General features: G+C 40.4%; 1 protein-coding gene and 1 long non-coding RNA gene across 2 annotated transcripts in view; both read right to left on the bottom strand.

Annotated features, from left to right (window-relative positions):
* The window catches only part of PTEN (phosphatase and tensin homolog), a 100,015-nt gene extending 89,035 nt beyond the window's left edge, over positions 1-10,980 (bottom strand). Inside the window, exon 1 of the mRNA XM_070470597.1 lies at positions 10,897-10,980. Within this exon, the coding sequence (XP_070326698.1) occupies positions 10,897-10,975 (79 nt within the window). The 5' untranslated portion in view covers positions 10,976-10,980. The remainder of the gene's footprint in view (positions 1-10,896) is intronic.
* LOC139036030 (uncharacterized) lies at positions 4,574-10,884 on the bottom strand. Its single transcript, XR_011488714.1, has 3 exons — positions 8,753-10,884; positions 5,871-5,957; positions 4,574-5,008 (listed from the first exon to the last, which is right to left on the bottom strand). It is a non-coding gene; the product is annotated as an uncharacterized lncRNA (long non-coding RNA).
* Positions 10,981-17,775: the final 6,795 nt, after the last annotated feature.

Genomic DNA, 17,775 nt, shown 5'->3' with positions numbered 1-17,775 from the left:
ACTAATAAATCTACTGAGAATTATCATTTATCTAATAAGGTTAAACTCATTTCCATGTTTTAGTAACTGATACTTTAAAATTTGATATAGACTATCACAAAAATTAATACTGATTATTAATGCAAATGCACAGCAAACCTGCATCAATTACTATCACCAATTACTACGACCAAGGCAACCAAGTAAATATAAATGGCTATCATTCAAAATATGCTCTAGAGCAGGGGCCCCTAACCTCAGGGATACAATGCCTGATGATCTGAGGTGGAACTGATGTAATAAATAACAGAAATAAACTGCACGATAAATGTAATGTGATTCAACCATCCCAAAATCATCTCCCCTATTCTGGTCCATACAAAAATTGTCTTCCATGGAATCAGTCCCTGGTGCTAAAAAGGTTGGGGACCACCACTCTAGGGAACAGTAACATCTCAACAAGTCAAACCCTTTCTAACTAAAGAAAGGAAAGGAACAGGGTTATAATAACTTTAACACAAAATGATGTGATAGTTAATCAAATGACTCCTACCATAGCAAAAGAAAATTTGACAGATCAAAAGTAACTAAATTCTATTTTGCCACACTTCAATATTAAAATATGCTTAAATTTTAAATATGCAATAGCTATCATATACTAAGGGGAAAAAAGCTGCTAGACATCAAACTTCAGCTACTTTTGTGTAACAGATTATGATCTTGTGAATCAAAATAATGACAGCCTTTTTGAATATTTAGGTCATCTTAAATTCACAGTAAGGAAAATCAGAAAAGAACAGGAAAAAAAACTGGCCAAATACTAGAAAAGTGTTTAATGTGTAACTACAGAGAAACATATTTCTGATGACTCTGCCATTTAAAATAATTAACGAAATTATGAGGTGCTTTGGATATTGTTAAAATGCACACACACCTTTAAGTTCAAACATACACACACACCTTTCAGTTCAAACATACACACACCTTTAAGTTCAAACACACACACCTTTAAGTTCACTATGATGAATAATATTTTAAAACAGACTGATATCAACAAAAACTAAAAGCTAACATGGAAACATGAAGTTTCAGAGAAGTAGAACGAGTACTTTTTCAAAATTCTTTAAGCAGTTTTTATAAAATTTTCTTAAGAAAATGGAGCTTTTTATTCATATACTGAAATAAACACCATATTTATTCAATTAAATTATAGAAACAAGTGCTATTTTTCTTAAAATGTGAAGTTATCACATGATTAGCAGCCCTGGTTTTAAAATATTCATCAGTATCTCTAACTAGCTCCTATAATTTCCCAAAGAATCAAAACAGTCAAAACTTAAATTTCATAAGGATTTTTAAAAGAGACCTTGACATCTGCCTGTGCAAAGCTGAGAAGCAAAGCAAATTGTAATACCAAGCGAACAGAAAAAAATCATAGCAAACGATCTATTCCTAGAACACTTTCGTAATTATGTTTGTCCTAAAAACAAAACAAAACTCAGAATCCACTAAGCTACTCCCTTGGCATCTTCTCGTCTCTGGACTAAACTAAAACTCTGTCCCAATTTTTTCTAAAACCTTCACACATTAATGCAAGTTTTTAAATGTAGCTAAGTAAAGCACTTATTCAATGGGCTGAGAGCAAAGTTAGGGTCTCGGAAAGAATGTAACACATGCATCAGAGAACCTTAGCTGGCCCTACACTTTCTTCATCTGGAAAGAAACAAGACATTTTTAACTTGTCAGAAATTTGCCATTTTGCATCAGCATATTTAACTTCACCACATCTGACTATATAACAAAGGCAGCTTTAGAATTAAAAAAGTGTAAGATTAAAGAATGCATTAAACACCACAAAACAAGTATCCTATAAGTACAGTATCTCCTAATTATGTAACTAAAGGAAGCAAGCTAAGAACTACTTTTAAAACTACTGGCAATATAAAAATGGGGGAAAAAAATGCTTTAATAAAGCATATCCATCCTGTTAGAGATGTTTTTATGTAACATTCTTCTGAATACCTCATATATAATATACTTAAGCTGAAAACATCTTCAGCCTTTTCTGACAGAAGTTCAAAGCAGCACTTTCACAATCAGCCAAGTTAACACATGAGCCTTCTCCAAATAAACCCTTTTTTGTTACCAGGGAACTTTTGTGGAAAAAGTTCTTATAAAGAACACTAGCCTAGTAGCTGTCAAAAAATACAGATGTTAAAAGCTCTATCATTTATTAGCAATTTGACCTTCTTAAATACCACAGCCTTAGGGCAAAGATAGTGACTTGTATAAAACATCATACTTACTATATACCAAACACTTACACCTCTAAATCAGAGTTTCTCAACCTCAGCAGTGTTGGCAATTTGAGCTAGACTATTATTTGTTGCAGATGAGGCTATTCTGTGCTTTGCAGGATGTTTAGCAGCATTCCTTGCCTCTATGCCGAGACAGATGCCAACAGCTTCTGCCCTCTGCCCCTCCTCCCCAAGCTGTGACCACCAAAAATGTCTCTAGACATTGCCAAATACCCAGACAAGGCAGGAGGGGATCAGCCCCACGTTGGCAATCAATATTCTGAAAAGATATTCTTCCAACAAACCTAAAAAAGCACACACAAGGGTTTTTACCACCATGTTAGAGATGTGAAAACCAAGGTTCACCAAGGTTAAGTACTTTGTCTTTTATTACATAACTGATAAATAGCTGAGCAAGGACTTAAGCTAGACTTTAAGTCTAGCTAACTCCCAAATCTATACTCCTTCCATTCCACTATGCTTTTGTAAAACTCATTGCGTCGGCTGCAAAAATTAGGATAACAATTGCCATCTGAGCTATTTGGGATTTACAAATAAAATGATATGTATATGTAAATTCTATTAAACTAAAGGAGATAACACATTAAGGATTTAGTTGACAGGAGATTCCCCTGATGCTGGGAAAGACTGAAGGCAGGAGAAGGGGACAACAAAGGATGAGATGGTTGGGTGGCATCACCGACTCAATGGACATGAGTTTGAGTAAACTCTGGGAGCACAGAAAGGCCTGGCGTGCTGCAGTCCATGGGGTCGCAAAGAGTCGGACACGACTAAGCAACTGAACTGAACTGAACTGACAGGAGATAATGTAATACAGTGGTTTACAAAGTGTGATCCCCAGACTACCATCATCAGTACCGTCTGGGAACTTAATAAAATACAAATTCTCAGGCCCCAACTCAGATGTTAACGAATCTGAAACTCTGGAGGTGGGGCAAGTAATCTATGACTTAAGTCTTGCAAGTTTTTTACATGCCTATCTAAAGTTTGAGAACCACTGATGTACATAATGGGAAAAATACTGCAGCAGGTGCCTAAAAACCCAGCACCCTCTTTGGACTCAATCTTCTGGTAGCCTTTAACAAGTTACTGGGTTTTTTGGGGGGAGCTATGGTTTCTGTACAAAAAAATGAGGAAAGTAATGCTTGTACCATCTTTTAGGCTGCTCCTTTTTTCTTGCAAAATCAAATGCATTAATAATTATCAAAGGCTTTGTTAATGAAAAATGCTAAACAAATATAAGACACAGGGTATATGCTAGCTAATTCTACTTCATTTTTCAAAAAAAATCCCTTCTGGCTTAAGTCCTCATTTCTTCATCTTTCATACTTTATAAATGAGTAAGTGAAAATGTTAAATAAATTTTACAACAAAGCTAAGTTAAGCCTGGCAAAGTACTGTTTTCACATTACAAAAGAAAAAAGTCTACACATTTCACTTTAACTCTGATAGATTCAGTCACTGATAAATACATATTTAAAAAATAAACACCTAAAAAATATCAAGCTTGGTAACATTCCCCAAACTTCATTTTAAAAGTAGAATAAAGATTGCCATTCTATTTATTTAATCTCCAGTAAGTTCCAAGTAAATAGAACACTCAAACAGAAGTGTCTCACTAAATTCATGACAGCAAAAGAATTTTAAATGGAAAAAAAAAAAACCCTGTATATATTTAAAACAAGGACTTGTTTGCAACTCATCATGTATGCTGTACTTATAAATCACTTTAAGAATACATCTGATTCGGGACTTCTCTGGTGGTCCCGTAGTTAAGAACTCATCTTCCAACGCCGGAGACAAAGGCTTAATTCCTGGCCAGGAATGAAGGCCACACGTGCCGCAGGGCGACCAAGCCTGCGAGCCACAGAGCCCGTGTGCACCAGAGCCTAGGCCCCACCACAAGGGAAGCCCGTGGGCCACAACCAGAGAAAGCCTGATCACTGCAACAAAGACCCAGAGCAGCCAAGATTTGTTTTTTCAAATTCAGGAAAAAAAATATACATCTGATGGAAGGACTACATGCTCTAAATCACAACCCATTTCATAACACCTTAAATAATTACATCTTCCTTAAAAGATCAAAAATACTAAATACATAAAATTAGCAGAATGCAACTAACACTAGTTAATATTTAGCTTATTTAGTTATTAAATTATTAATGATTTGATAATTTAATTAGTAATTAATAGTAAAGAAGAGAGAACCTTATTATATTCAGCCTAAAAACCTACAAAAAGCAAAGAAATAAAATTGAAAGCTATTCTGAAGGGCTTTAATAACAAAATCAACCGTAAGTTTGGGGTAGTGATATAAAACAAAATTTAGGTGCACGTAACATAAAATAGAAGAAGAAAGTGAGGGAATTTAGGCAATTAAGTTTTCCTAGAAGCTGTCAAAATGCACAGTTCAATTCTGCAACCTAGGCTTGGACCAAAAATACAGCTAGTTTATCCAACATATAACAAAACATGTAAAAATCATGTAATCAGATAGTTGCATACATAATTAGACAGCACAATTCATTCTGTAATACAAGACAAATAAGAAAAAAACAAAAACCTCCCTGGAAATCAAGTGTTTCACTCCTGAGGGCACTGCGACACAGCAAGGAGACCAGAACAGGGAAACGAAGAAAGAAGACTGATCCCTGCGCACAAGAAATGGCCTTTAACGGGCAGGTCTCAGGCTTACCCATCTCTCCCCGTACCTGGTAAGAATAAATTAAGAAAAAAATCTTTTAGCTCTTCTTCCCATTTCTAGGGCCTAAAACTGGATCAAAAGTGAAAATGGGAAATAATACAAAGGTTTAACCTAAATAAAACTCCCATATTAATGCACTTCCAGATTATTTTAAGTGCAAATGATAATGTAATGAATGTAACTTGGCGTTCAAAGCTGTCCGACTCCTTCAAAAATCTGAACTTAAAAAGAAATACTACAGTACCTTCACTGATAGTTTATGTAACTGTTATATCATATAATAAATGTTTTGAGACAAAGATTACTCTGTGAATAAAATATATATTTTAGTTGACCTGTATTTAACTCTAAAGAAAATTTCATATTTTAACAAATTTTTATTTTAATATTATAACAAAATTTTATTTTTCTACTACATATAGAGGAAGTTTTCATCATATCTTAGTATTTAAACCAAATAGTCTTTGATTAGTATGATTAACGCTTCCATATTATGAGGGAGCAGAGCTTCAAATTATTTGTGATGAAACAGCAAAATCACAGACATTTTATACTCAGAGCTCCTAAAGGAATACCCCTATTTTAAAAAATACTCAGAGCATGAACCAATTAATATGGCAACATATCCAAAACTGAGGAAATTCAGTTAAAATCATTGCTCCTCCCATACACGAAAAGACAATTTCTCATACATGAGTAACCTGGAATTATAATTTTTAAGAGCAGCAGTGTCCATTTAAATACTTACAAGGTGGCAAGTGCTATGCCATTACTTATCTCATTTATTCTTCAAAATAAACATTAAATGGGTGGGTACCATTATCCCCATTTCACAGATAATATAGATTGAGAAAAGTTAAGCAACCTACACAAAGTCATCCAGCTACTAAGTGCCAGAGTCAGGATTCCAACACAGGCAGTACTGGTTCCAGAGTCTACAGTTGCCACCTTAAAATCTAAAATGAAACAATGTACAATGTGTGGAAAAAACTCATACTCAATATTTGAATGTAATTTAAAACAGATTTAACCTTATTTAAAACTTATAAAACCATACCCACCAGGTGAACTCTTCTTTAAAGAGAAATTCAATTTTTAGAAATATTACTATAATTGCCTGACTTTGTCTTTATTTACATACATACAAGTATTCAAACACTTTTAAGTTAGATTCACTGTCCACAGCTGAAGTGATGACTACTATAGTAACTAAGTGTGTAACAACTTAAAATATGACACATAGTCTTTTTTCCCACACTACATACAGGCTAAGAATAATTTTTTGCTGCAAGGTACTGCCATAGTATCCAAATCTGCCAAAAGGACCAACAGGTACACACCTAATACCCTGAAGATGTCCACTCATCTCTGAATGCAAACTGTTGCAAATGAAGTGAATCTGCCTTAACCATATAGAACTAAATGAAGACTTTCCATACGAAATTAATTCACCCCTAAGTTATGTTTATTCTTCTTAAATCAGTGTTTTTCCAACAGTATTTTTAATTCCACTGCTAATTTTAAAAGAACCAAATTGCTAATGCTTTTCTGTAGCCAATGAAAAAATTCCAAAAATTAGGGAACAGTAGGTGAATAATCAAATCCAATATACTAATTTCACCTTTCTTGACAAATGAAAGTATTTTACATTAGTAAGTGCATATATATATAGTCTACGCTTTGAGAATCACAAACCAAAATATTTTCACCACCCAGCAAAACATGCATGTGGAAGTTAAGACGGCCTATGTAAAAGAATTAAGGTCATCAGTTTAGGGTTGTTCAGCCTAATAATATCGATATTTCTGATAGCAACTGTGTTAATTTTAGAGTTACCAATTAGAAAGCAATTGTAAAACTGAATATTTACTGAAATAATTTCTGACCCCAATCTCACAGTCTGATACATCTTAAGTCACTATCCTTAGAATAAATCCTAACACTTTTTCTTAGTGAAATCAGACCACAAAAGAATATTGACTTTACTTAAAATCCTGTTTATCTAACAGAAAAAGAGAGGAGAAAAGAGTGACAGTTCTATGAAATACAAATAGAACTTTGGAACAAAGAGTATCTACAGAAAAAAAGTATACCAAATAAATTTCTTTCATTATCAACATTTTTCTGGAAGCTAACTTCTTATAATACAGCCAAGGCCTAACATTTCAAGTAAGTGAAAAACTGTCATAAACGTGAAAACTTCTAAATTTCTTTTTACAAACTCCAATTTCACATACAATATTAATATAAAAATATATCCTACACTGCTGTCTTACTAGAAATGTTGAGGTAAAAATTAAAAAATAAAATGTCTGTGAGTGATTTAATGTCAAAATTTTGTGAACTGATTTTCCCATAATAAATACTCTTACATTAAAAGTCACTGAAGTGATTACCTAAATGGCTTAAAAATTATTAAAAAGTATTAAGCTATCACCACATGAACAAATAGCAAATGGGGCAAATCTCGAAATGAGGACATCTGAAAACCAGACTTCCAAAAAGTATTTTGTGACATTATGAGGTCTGTAATTTTTTTTGTGGTTTATGGGAAAAAGCAGATACTATACTGTACCACACAAGAATTAAAATATCACCAGCTACCTTCAATGTTAAGATTCTAAAAGGTAAATACATACAAATGCATCTTTCTCTACTATCTCTCTTAAAACTATATTTAAAATAACGTGGTTACGTCTCATCATATTTTATATTTACTATTTCTTTAGTGTATCATAAGCAATGTTAAATCTGCACTGATGACTATACTATAGTGAAAACTTTTACAATGAACAGCAATAAATTCTTTTCCTTATATTAAGAACTACATAAACCGTAAATTTCTCCGATGTGCTTTATTCTTTAATACGCTTTATGAAAATGAAGTTTGTGGATCATCCTGTAACAATTAGGTGGCCCAGTCATTTTGCACAGGAAAGAAATACAACTTAACTGATATAAAAAGTGTAAAATAAAAACTCTGAGTAGAATTTAAAAAAAAAAATCTTCACTATACAGTCATTTCAGTAATCACTAATCTTAAAAGATAACAGCTAACTTCAACAGTCACTATACTCTCTATGAATTAAAGTTTCCCCTATGAAGGTTAATTATTTGAAAAGATGCAAACTTATCAAACAATTAAAATTCAATAGAAGCCTAAAGTGTCCATGAAATCTAAAACAATGAATTTTTTATAGTCTCGTGTTCAGTACTACTTTCCAGACTAATATTAAGGATAAGCCCCCACCAAAAAATGACTTTTAGAATAATTCAATTTTACAAAAAAAAAAAACCCATAGTCCTCAATTTTCCTTTAAGGAAGTCACTTCATTACTGACCTTTATAAAAATACTCCAATCACTACTTTCATTAAAGAATTTAACTTTGAGAAGGCTAACTGCTGAAACAGACACTACAACTTGCCAGGGAAAAAGCCGTCAATGGCCATTTTAATTTTCCCCCACCACTAAACCCAAAACACTGAAGTGAAACCAAGCAAGCCCAAGGGCCCTGGTGGATCAAAATTATTGGAAGTGCAACTACCAAAAAGGCAACCCTTTACTGACTTTCCTAACATGATTTTTTTTTCATATCAACATTTGGCTCAATAAAACCACAACTCTAGAAATCAAGCGTTATTAGTCATTTGATGCAATATATGATAATGCTTTCTATGCATACCATAACTAAAAGGACAGTTTTAGAGAAAGTTGTAATTCACATAAATTTCACACACTGAGGCACACACCTTGAAATCAAAGGAGAAATGGCTAATCACCGCGCTGCTCACATATAAAAACCTGGTAGAATGATATTAGTCTCATAACTCTGATAATTTAAAATCAAATGGGTAAAGCAAAAATAGCATAAACATACTCTGAATACTAAAAGCAATCTGCCTAACAAACAGCATTCTAGAAATCTTTCTGAATGTGGGTTTACTCTAAAAAGTTAAACATTTAATTAATTTGGTCCTATACATCTAGATGACTATCAAGTCATACCAATATACTACTTCTGAAATAGGTTACAAATCAGAAGAACAAAGTTAAGTATTTTTCATGATTATCTTCTGGGCAAACAGGTCAAGTTCAGCTTTAGTACTTTTTCAATTAATGCAACTCCAAAATTTCCAAATATTCTTTTAAAATATTATTTTTAAACTTAACAGAAAACTTAAGTTGTGTGCGTGGTAAAGCTACTTCTTCAGTAACTTTTATCTTCACTTCATATCAAACCTTGGGCAAAATCAACTGCAAATACTATGTGTGTATGTATGTGCAGATACATAATCCAAAGGAATAAAAACTCTTCACATATGCAACATTTTTCTTCAAAAGTATCTTCCCCACAGTTTTTAGCTAGAGATACAGACACCTGCTAAGTAACCACTTTTTTGAGTATACTCTATTATAAACACCTACACAACTGCTTAAAGTATTGTCCACTGCTACAATTCACATGACCAAATTTTTTATCTTAATAGAAACCTTAATAAAATGCTTCAGTCACCTCAGACCAACAACTTAATCCTATTTTTCATGCCTTATACACTGGCCTACCAGTGACTCTCAATTCCTAACTTATTTCCCATTCTGCCAAAAAAGAGGGCTCTATCCCCCCATCCTTGACCAAAATTTGTTCATTATACCTGAAACTGTGAAGATTCATGCCTTTCAATAACCACTATCTTCTGAAATACAAAAGCCTAACTTTCAGACAACCAATTGTACCCCACTGAAATTCTTGGGTTTCTGTCTTATTCAACAAGCTGACTCAGTAAATTTAATACACCATATGAAAAAAGCGAACACACCTACAATCCAAAAATGGAGTAATCCACTCTTGCCAGCATTTCTGATTATCAGCTGGTAAATTATACTTGACGTTCTACACAAATCAGAGTAAAATTAACGGATACCCAAAGGTGTCACAAGACCTGAAACCTAAATAAAGTTGAGTATCAATTCAAGTATATACTTCAATCAATACCTAAATTTCAAGTGAAACTTAAGTTTAATCTCTGCAATCACCATTTGCTACACACAATACCCTTGAACCTACATAACATTATCATCTGAGATCAAAAACCACTCAATCTCCATTCTACTACGTGTCAGAAGAGCACTGAATCTACAATGCTACTGAACTGTAAATTTCAAGTCCTATCCTCCATCATCTCAAAGAGATTTAAAAAAAAAAAAGCAAATTTAACAAAATCTAATAAGAGCGTCTTTGAGAAGTATCATGGTACTATTGATTTCAAACTGCAAAACTTCTAAACGCGGTTCAAAGTTGTAATTAACTTAGTTTTAATGCATAAACCTACTTTTGCCTTCAAATAAGCACCATATATGCTAAAATGATTCTCTCTAAAGTTATGCAAATCAGTTCACAACTCACATTTTAAAAGAATCTATCAATGCAACCCAGGAAACTAAAAACAATCACTGCAAGATTCTGATGCAATAAGCTGTACGTGCAACACTAATTTTCCTTTTAATCTGATCTATACCCTTGATCTAGGGCCTAAAGCCAAGATTTAATCGAAATATGCTCAAGCTCAAAGCATCTACTTTTCTGTTCATTTAGTAGACCGGATTACCGAGCTCACTAATCCAGTAACAGTGTTCTGGATTCTGCGGACAATAGCCCTTAGAAAGAGACCCATCCGTGCCTTGACACTTGCAAACAGGCAAGAGTTCCGTCTAGCCGAACACACCCTAGGCTGAATGCATTCAAAAGAGACACAAAATATACATCTAGAAATCCGACCAGGGTTAAACGTTAGAGTCACCCACACTACGGACATTTTTTCGCATCCGTCTATTCCCACGTTATCAGAGAGAGTGACAGAAAGGCAAAGGGGAGCAGAGCCACAGAAATGGATACAGGTCAAGTCTAAGTCGAATCCATCCTCTTGATATCTCCTTTTGTTTCTGCTAACGATCTCTTTGATGATGGCTGTCATGTCTGGGAGCCTGTGGCTGAAGAAAAAGGAGGAGAGAGATGGCAGAAGCTGCTGGTGGCGGGGCTTCTTCTGCAGGATGGAAATGGCTCTGGACTTGGCGGTGGCTGATGCCCCTCGCTCTGCTGCCGCTTGGCTCTGGACCGCAGCCGGGTAATGGCTGCTGCGGCGGCTGCTGGATGGTTGCAGCGACTGGGCCTGCTTCTCCTCAGCAGCCAGGGGTCTGGCAGCGGCGGCAGCGGAATGGGGAGAAGAATAATCCTCGGAACGGCTGCCTCCTCCGGCGGCCTCCGGAGCCCGGGCCAGGGGGGGTGCGGCGGCGGCGGAGGGGAGGTTTAAAACCGGCCCGGGTCCCTGGATGTGCCGCCGCCGCCGCCGCCGTGTTGGAGGCAGTAGAAGGGGAGAGACCAACTCTCCGGCGTTCCCAGCCCTGGAAATGGTGACAGGCGACTCCGACCCCCTCCCCGGAGCTGCGGCCGCCGCCGCCGCCGCCGCTTCTCCCCCCCGCTCCAGGAGCGGGAGGTGCCGCCGCCGCGCCTCAGCCGGCTCCCGCCCGAGCCCACGGCTTCCACCTTCCCTTTCAGGAGAAGCCGAGAAAGAGGCTGCACGGTTAGAAAAGACGAAGAGGGGGCGAGAAACGCCGCCGCTGCCGCCGCCGCCGGCCGGCCGGCTCCCCGAGGGCGCTGCCCCCGCGGCTGCTCACAGGCGCTGAGAGGGGCTCTGGGCTGCGGCCGCCGCCGTCTCTCATCTCCCTCGCCTGAGCCCGGCCTCGCCTCGCAGCGGCTCAACTCTCAAACTTCCATCATGGCTGCAGCTTCCGAGAGGAGAGATCTGAGCGCAGCCGCGTCCCGGCGCCCGAGCGCGTATCCTGCCGCAGTGCACAAAGAGTCCCGCCACATCACCGCCCGCCGGCCTGCCCGCCCCCTCCGCCGCCGCCGCCGCGCCGGGAGTCCGGGCGCCTCGGGAGCCCGAGGGGAGGAGGGAGGCGTACCCGACCGCGCTAGGGGAGGGGTAGGGAGGGAAGGGCAGGGCAGAGGCTGTGAGGAGGCGGCAGAAGGTGCAGCTCCGGGTGCAAGCGCCGAGTCCCCAACCTGCAGGCGCACTGAGCATGCCCAGTATGACTGCTAGTGCTAGATCGGGCTTGTTGCGAGGCTCCCGCCTGTAACTGCACTTGCCGCGGCTTCTTCTGCAGCAGCGCAGGGTGGGGGGGACGAGCTGAGCCACGGCCGGTGCCCAGCCGGAGGCAGGGTAAACTATTGCGAAGGTGGGCAGGCGGGGGCGGGGAGCGGGGGGAGGGAAGGGGCGCGGTGAAGGTTGAAGCTGGTTTGTTCATCTGTGTCACTGACTTGAGTGTGAGGCTACCTGCGCACAGGTGGAAAAGACCAGGTGACCGCTCTGGTCAGTGTCCGAGCAAACGCAGGGACGGCCCGTGCAGCAAGGACACCCCTCCCCCCACCCCCCGACTTCCCCGGCTCGGCCTGCAGCCTCCCCCTTTTGCACCGATGTCGGGTCATAAGCGTTCGCGGCGACCTGACTGCAGGAGCCTTCGCCGAGAAATCCCACCCCTCCACCCACCCCCGCCCGTGTCCTCAAGGTGTCAGTCTTAGTACAAAGAACAACCCCCTATTGTGTCTCCAGTGTGTATCACCTCACCCGGCTCCCTTTCACCGCCCCACCTCCCGCTCCACCAGCTACTCGATTCATTTGTCCTAAAAATGAAAGCTCCTAGCAGAGCGCGCTGAGTGTGAGTACATCGCCCCTGAATATCTGGATCCTCAAAGGCAACTGTCCAGGTGGGCTGAAAGCGGATCCCCGAAGATGGAATGCATCCTGCAGCCCCTGCATTCCCCCCGGAGAGCCGAGAATCTCTCTCCTCGGGGTTCCAGTTGGGTTCACCGCTTCCAATTCGAGCTCGATCCTTAGAAGCTGCTCGACCCGCCCCTTTTGGACCGCTGTGAAAACCTCGCTGGGTGAATCGCCCCGGAGCCAGGTTCCGCGCTCCCCCTTGCCGGGGAGTGCGCACCGCAGACCCCCGTTGCAGCGCGGGAGGGCGAAGTACGTGATTGTAGGAAGCTGCAGCCCCTGTGAGTGGGCGGAGCCGAGGAGGGTTCAAAAGGAGGTGGAGGGATACGCGGGCCACAGTCGGAACTACTTTCAGGAGGAGGTCACGTGTACTTCTAGTTGGGGAACTTTCCAAATTCCCACTCCCATATGATAGCTGTAGAGGCAAGTGCTTCGCTTCCTTTGCCCGGAGTGCTCCCGCCTTGTACGGGCAGGGGGACCCCAGAGCCTCCCGGGTCTCGATGGAAGTACAGGCTCAGACGAGCCTCCCACTGGAGCGCTGTCGGGGCTGGCGCCGGAGGAGCTGGTTACACAAGCACCCACATCCAAGCACGTGCCCCCGCCTTCCCTCACCTTGGCTGCTGCCGCTGATTCTTACAGATCTCGGAGCGAGGGTTCCCAAGCTGATCGCACCCTTTGCCCGCTACCCACAGAGCAAGCTAGAGGACCGAAACCTGGGACTCCGAGCTCTGGAATCATGAGCTCTGCCTTCCCAACCGTGGGAGAAGGGGCTAGATTTCAGGGGTCTGGCGCATCTTTCTCGCTAGCGCCCTGCCCCTTAGGGCGTAACTTTCCTGGTGCTGTACTCGCGGGGCAAAAGGGTATCTCCTGCAGCAACCCGCAGCGTGGATTCAACGACGTTGCGACAAACTTTCAGTCAATACTTTCGAGCTGATGAGCGCGCCCCACCTACTGTAGACTCAGCCAAGTGACTTATCTGGTCGGAGAACCTAGTCCATGGCCTTCAGCCCAGAACAAACTTGTCAAGTCTGCTTACAGTTCGGATTGGTTGACCTAAACCGCGAAAGAGCTGGTTCAGAAATGCTGAGAACTGGAGTGCATTTACCCCAACATCGATCAGCCTGTAAAGTGAGTTGTCCACTGTCTACTTAGAGAGAAAGAGGGCATCAATACCAACCTAGGAATTCTTTCTTTCCGTTGGGAAGCAAAACTCAAGGAGAATTTGAGTCCAAAAGAATTTAAGTTGATGCCTAGGTTGAGGCCACTGGTCGTTTTTTCATATCTTGAGAATGGGATGAGTTTGCATGTGTATTGCAGTAATTGTGACTATGTGGCTAGGGAAGGTCTAAAGAGAATTTACTCAATGTATGAGAAAGAAAATGATACATGAGCACATCATAGTTGCAGGCAGCCCCTGAAGACTAGAAACCTCAAGAGAGCTTGCTTGGACGCCACAGACCATTACCTAACTCCAGCACTACTAATTAAACCAGGGATATTTACACTGCTTTTAGGAGATCTCTGAGGCTTCGTGAAACTTCGAATGTATATGCAACATACTTTTAAGATAGCCCTACAGGAGTTAGCCACCTGCTGAATCTTCAGTGTTGATATTTACTGAAGCCTGGTTTTGTGCATAGTCCTGGTCAGCTTGGGGGAAGGAGGGGCCACAAGTGAAAAAAGAACAGGAGAAAGGCCTCCATTTGGTTTCCAAACATGAAAGCCCTGTCCACACAGCCTAATGTAAGCCAGAGATTTCTCTATTTTATAAATAAAAATAAGCCCCTGATTTTTAGATGTTCCACTAGATTGCATGGCAAGATCCTGAGAGTGGCCTTCAATTGATTATCAACTACTGCTTGGTGAGGAAAGGGAAAATGAAGATAAAGTTAAATGAAGGCAAGTGATTACAGAGGGCTACAGTGTCCCTTGTTTGTTTTTCCAGTTTCTGATCTTGTCTCCAGAGTTCCGGTTATTAGCACTGCTTTTCCTTACCCCACTCCCCATGTGAAGATGAGTCTCACAGCGTCTGAGAAGTCCTAAAACCCACTCCCTGGGAAGAGTGTGGATTCAGTCCCGCCCTGCTGAGTGTTAGGTATGAGGAGAGAACCCTTTTCCTTGCTGTGGCACAGAGCTATTCTGGAGCAGACAGGGTGTACATCACCAGCACTAAGGTGCTGGAATATGAGAATGGCCCACAAGTACTTCTATCTGCTGAAGGAAGAAACTGGAAAATGAGTTTTGCTGCTACTCTAAACATCAGGTCCCTCTACTCATCTTCATGGTGAGTCAAAGGACCACCAATGTTGGCAGATATTTAACCAACCTGACGGCAATATCAGGTGGTTATTAGAAGCTGCTGAGTAAAAATTTCTTAGCTTTCCCAGTATTAAGTGGGTTCCTGGAGGAAATCCTTTTTTTTTTGTTTGTTTGTTTTTCTTCACTCTGTCCTGCTACCCCCAGATATCTCCTTACCCAGGTGGTAGAGCTGAAACCTCTAAATAGCTGACCCTATCTAATATACAGAAAGTTGTTTATTTGTTTGTTTTTCAAGTTCAATTGCCAAGTATCTCTTTGGCTGTACAGGTATTACAATACGTTGGTTTCTAAACACTTCAGTTCTCTACGTGACTGGACTCAGACTGCCCTGGGAGAAACAGAAGCTTGTAACAAAAGGAGAATTATTTGCTTCAGGGAAAGCAACCATATAGAATAATTAGTGAACATGATAAACTAGCTTTAATTATAGTTTTTAACAGTTGATTCCAAAACTATATTGTTACTGCATCCGGAGAATATCTAAAGAAAGTTCTTTTCTTATTTTCTTTGATAAGTGAAATGACCAGCAACTTGATGGGGATGATATAAATAGTTGATGTGCTCTTTGTAGGTCCTGCTGCTAAAATGTCTTTTGTTGAACACTGATTGCTATAGTGCCTTTCTCATCTCCCACACACTGACCTTTCAAATAGAGATCTAAATCAATGGCTTTAATTTTTAAGCAATCTTCTCTATTTTTATCTACTTAACCACTATTTTCTAACTAATACAGACTAAAACATATACAATAATTATAGATTTTCATTTAAACCATCCCATTCTTCCAACAGTCTGAAGACTTTTCCCTTATTTCATTTATCCTAATTACAAATATTCCTGTTGTTTTAAATATATTTTGCTTACCACATTTCTCCAGAAGGTATCCTTATGGATGATACAAGCAACCACATCCTAAAAGAGAATTCTCCATTATCTCTACAAGTTCTTCATGCCATAGTCTCCTGGAGCTATTTCAGATGGCACTTGTGTCTCTTTCACATCTCAGTAGAGAGATGTGCTGTATGAAATTATCACTCTCGGAGAAATAAGGGTTGGGCTGGGTGCTTCTGGGAGAGCTATAGGGGAGACTGGGCACTCACTATGTCCAAGTAGCATTTAGAAATTGTGGCTTGGACTAGAGAGTGATAGAAAGGAAAGACCTAACATCACAAGACAGCTTTGATTGTTTTAGTCTCTTTATCTAACACCGGCTCTGGGACATTCCATTTTGGTGCCCTTAATACTAACACTAGCCTTATGGAACACATTTTTTCTCTTTCAGCTCTTTCAGTAATAGAAAAAGATAACTTCTATGTTACCAGTAGATATTTGGGCATTTACCAAGTGCTTCACAGAGTAGCCCTCATTTGTCTAGGTATAGGAGGGACATTGAGAAGGAGTCAAGGTTAACTATTACCTCACTCCTACAAAACTTTCCCTTCAGAACAGCCTTCTGGCTTCTGAGGTATCACTTTTTCTCATAATAAAGTAACAGAAAACCTTTTTGAAAGAGAAAATGCATGGTTAAAACTCTATTTAAAGTATAGGGTCTCAACTCCATTCAGTCATTTAATGACTCAGGCAACAAATATGTGGAAGTCTTTTCTGTGCCAGTACTAATTGTGCGAAGCTCTGTGGACACCACAATGACTATGGTATATAGGGTCCAGCCTTTATGGGATTTAGTCTCCTTGAAAACTTGGCTTCTTTGTCTGACATTGCTGCAACCTCTTTACAGTCTAGGAGTAAAGTTAAAGCTGTAGAAAATACCCTAACATTTGACAACTGTTTCAACTATCTATTGCTGCATAACAAACCACCATAAACGTGGTGACTTAAAAGAACAACCACCATTTGTTTTCTCACAATTTTGCAATTTGGGAAGGTCATAGCCAGACAGTTTTTCAGCTCTCCCTTGATGTCAGCTGGGTCAGACATGTGGTTACATCCAGCTATGAGTCTGGCTAGAACTGGAATGTCTCTGACATTCCCCACACGTCCGGCACCTCAGCTGGAGCACCTAAAATGTCGGCGCCCGCACCCCCCCACCACCGACTTCTCTTCATGTGATTGCTCATCATTCTGAGGTCCAGGCCAAGCATCTCTGCACAGTGACTGAATCTCAAGCAGAAGAAAGCAGAGGCTTCAAAGCCTCTCAAAGCCATGGTTCAGAAGACCCAGAATATCACTTTTATTGTATTCTCTCGGCCAAAGTGAGTCACATGGCTAGCCCAGATCCAAGGGGAGAGGAGTCTCCACTTCTTAATGGAAGGAGTGGCAGGGACGGTTGGAATTATGGGCAGTCATATTTGGAAACACTCTACCATAATCCATCCTTTGGCCCCGACAGTTCACACATACACGCCCACACACAGACATGCAAAAGACACTTCCTCCCCCCAGATTATCATTCTGTATAGCACTGGCTCTAAGGTCTATGATCCAGTAATAATACACCAGACCCAGATGGGAATGAGGCATTTCAGATGCTGCTCCTCTTCATCAGGAGATCCATGAACTAAAAAGACAAGTTATGATACACGACATACAATGCTGAACTAGGGACAGGATAAGTGCAATAGACACGTCTGTTCAAAAGGCGGGAAACGGAAGGCACACAGCAGTCACCAACCTGTAGCAATTCTGAAAGTCAGCCGGGTACTGTCATCCTGACTCTGAGG

This window comes from Odocoileus virginianus, chromosome 7 (genome assembly GCF_023699985.2).
Source record: "Odocoileus virginianus isolate 20LAN1187 ecotype Illinois chromosome 7, Ovbor_1.2, whole genome shotgun sequence".
In the NCBI taxonomy this organism is placed as follows: Eukaryota; Metazoa; Chordata; class Mammalia; order Artiodactyla; family Cervidae; genus Odocoileus; species Odocoileus virginianus.
The sequence above is the reverse complement of the archived record's forward strand: the minus strand, read 5'-3'. Positions and strand labels throughout refer to the sequence as shown.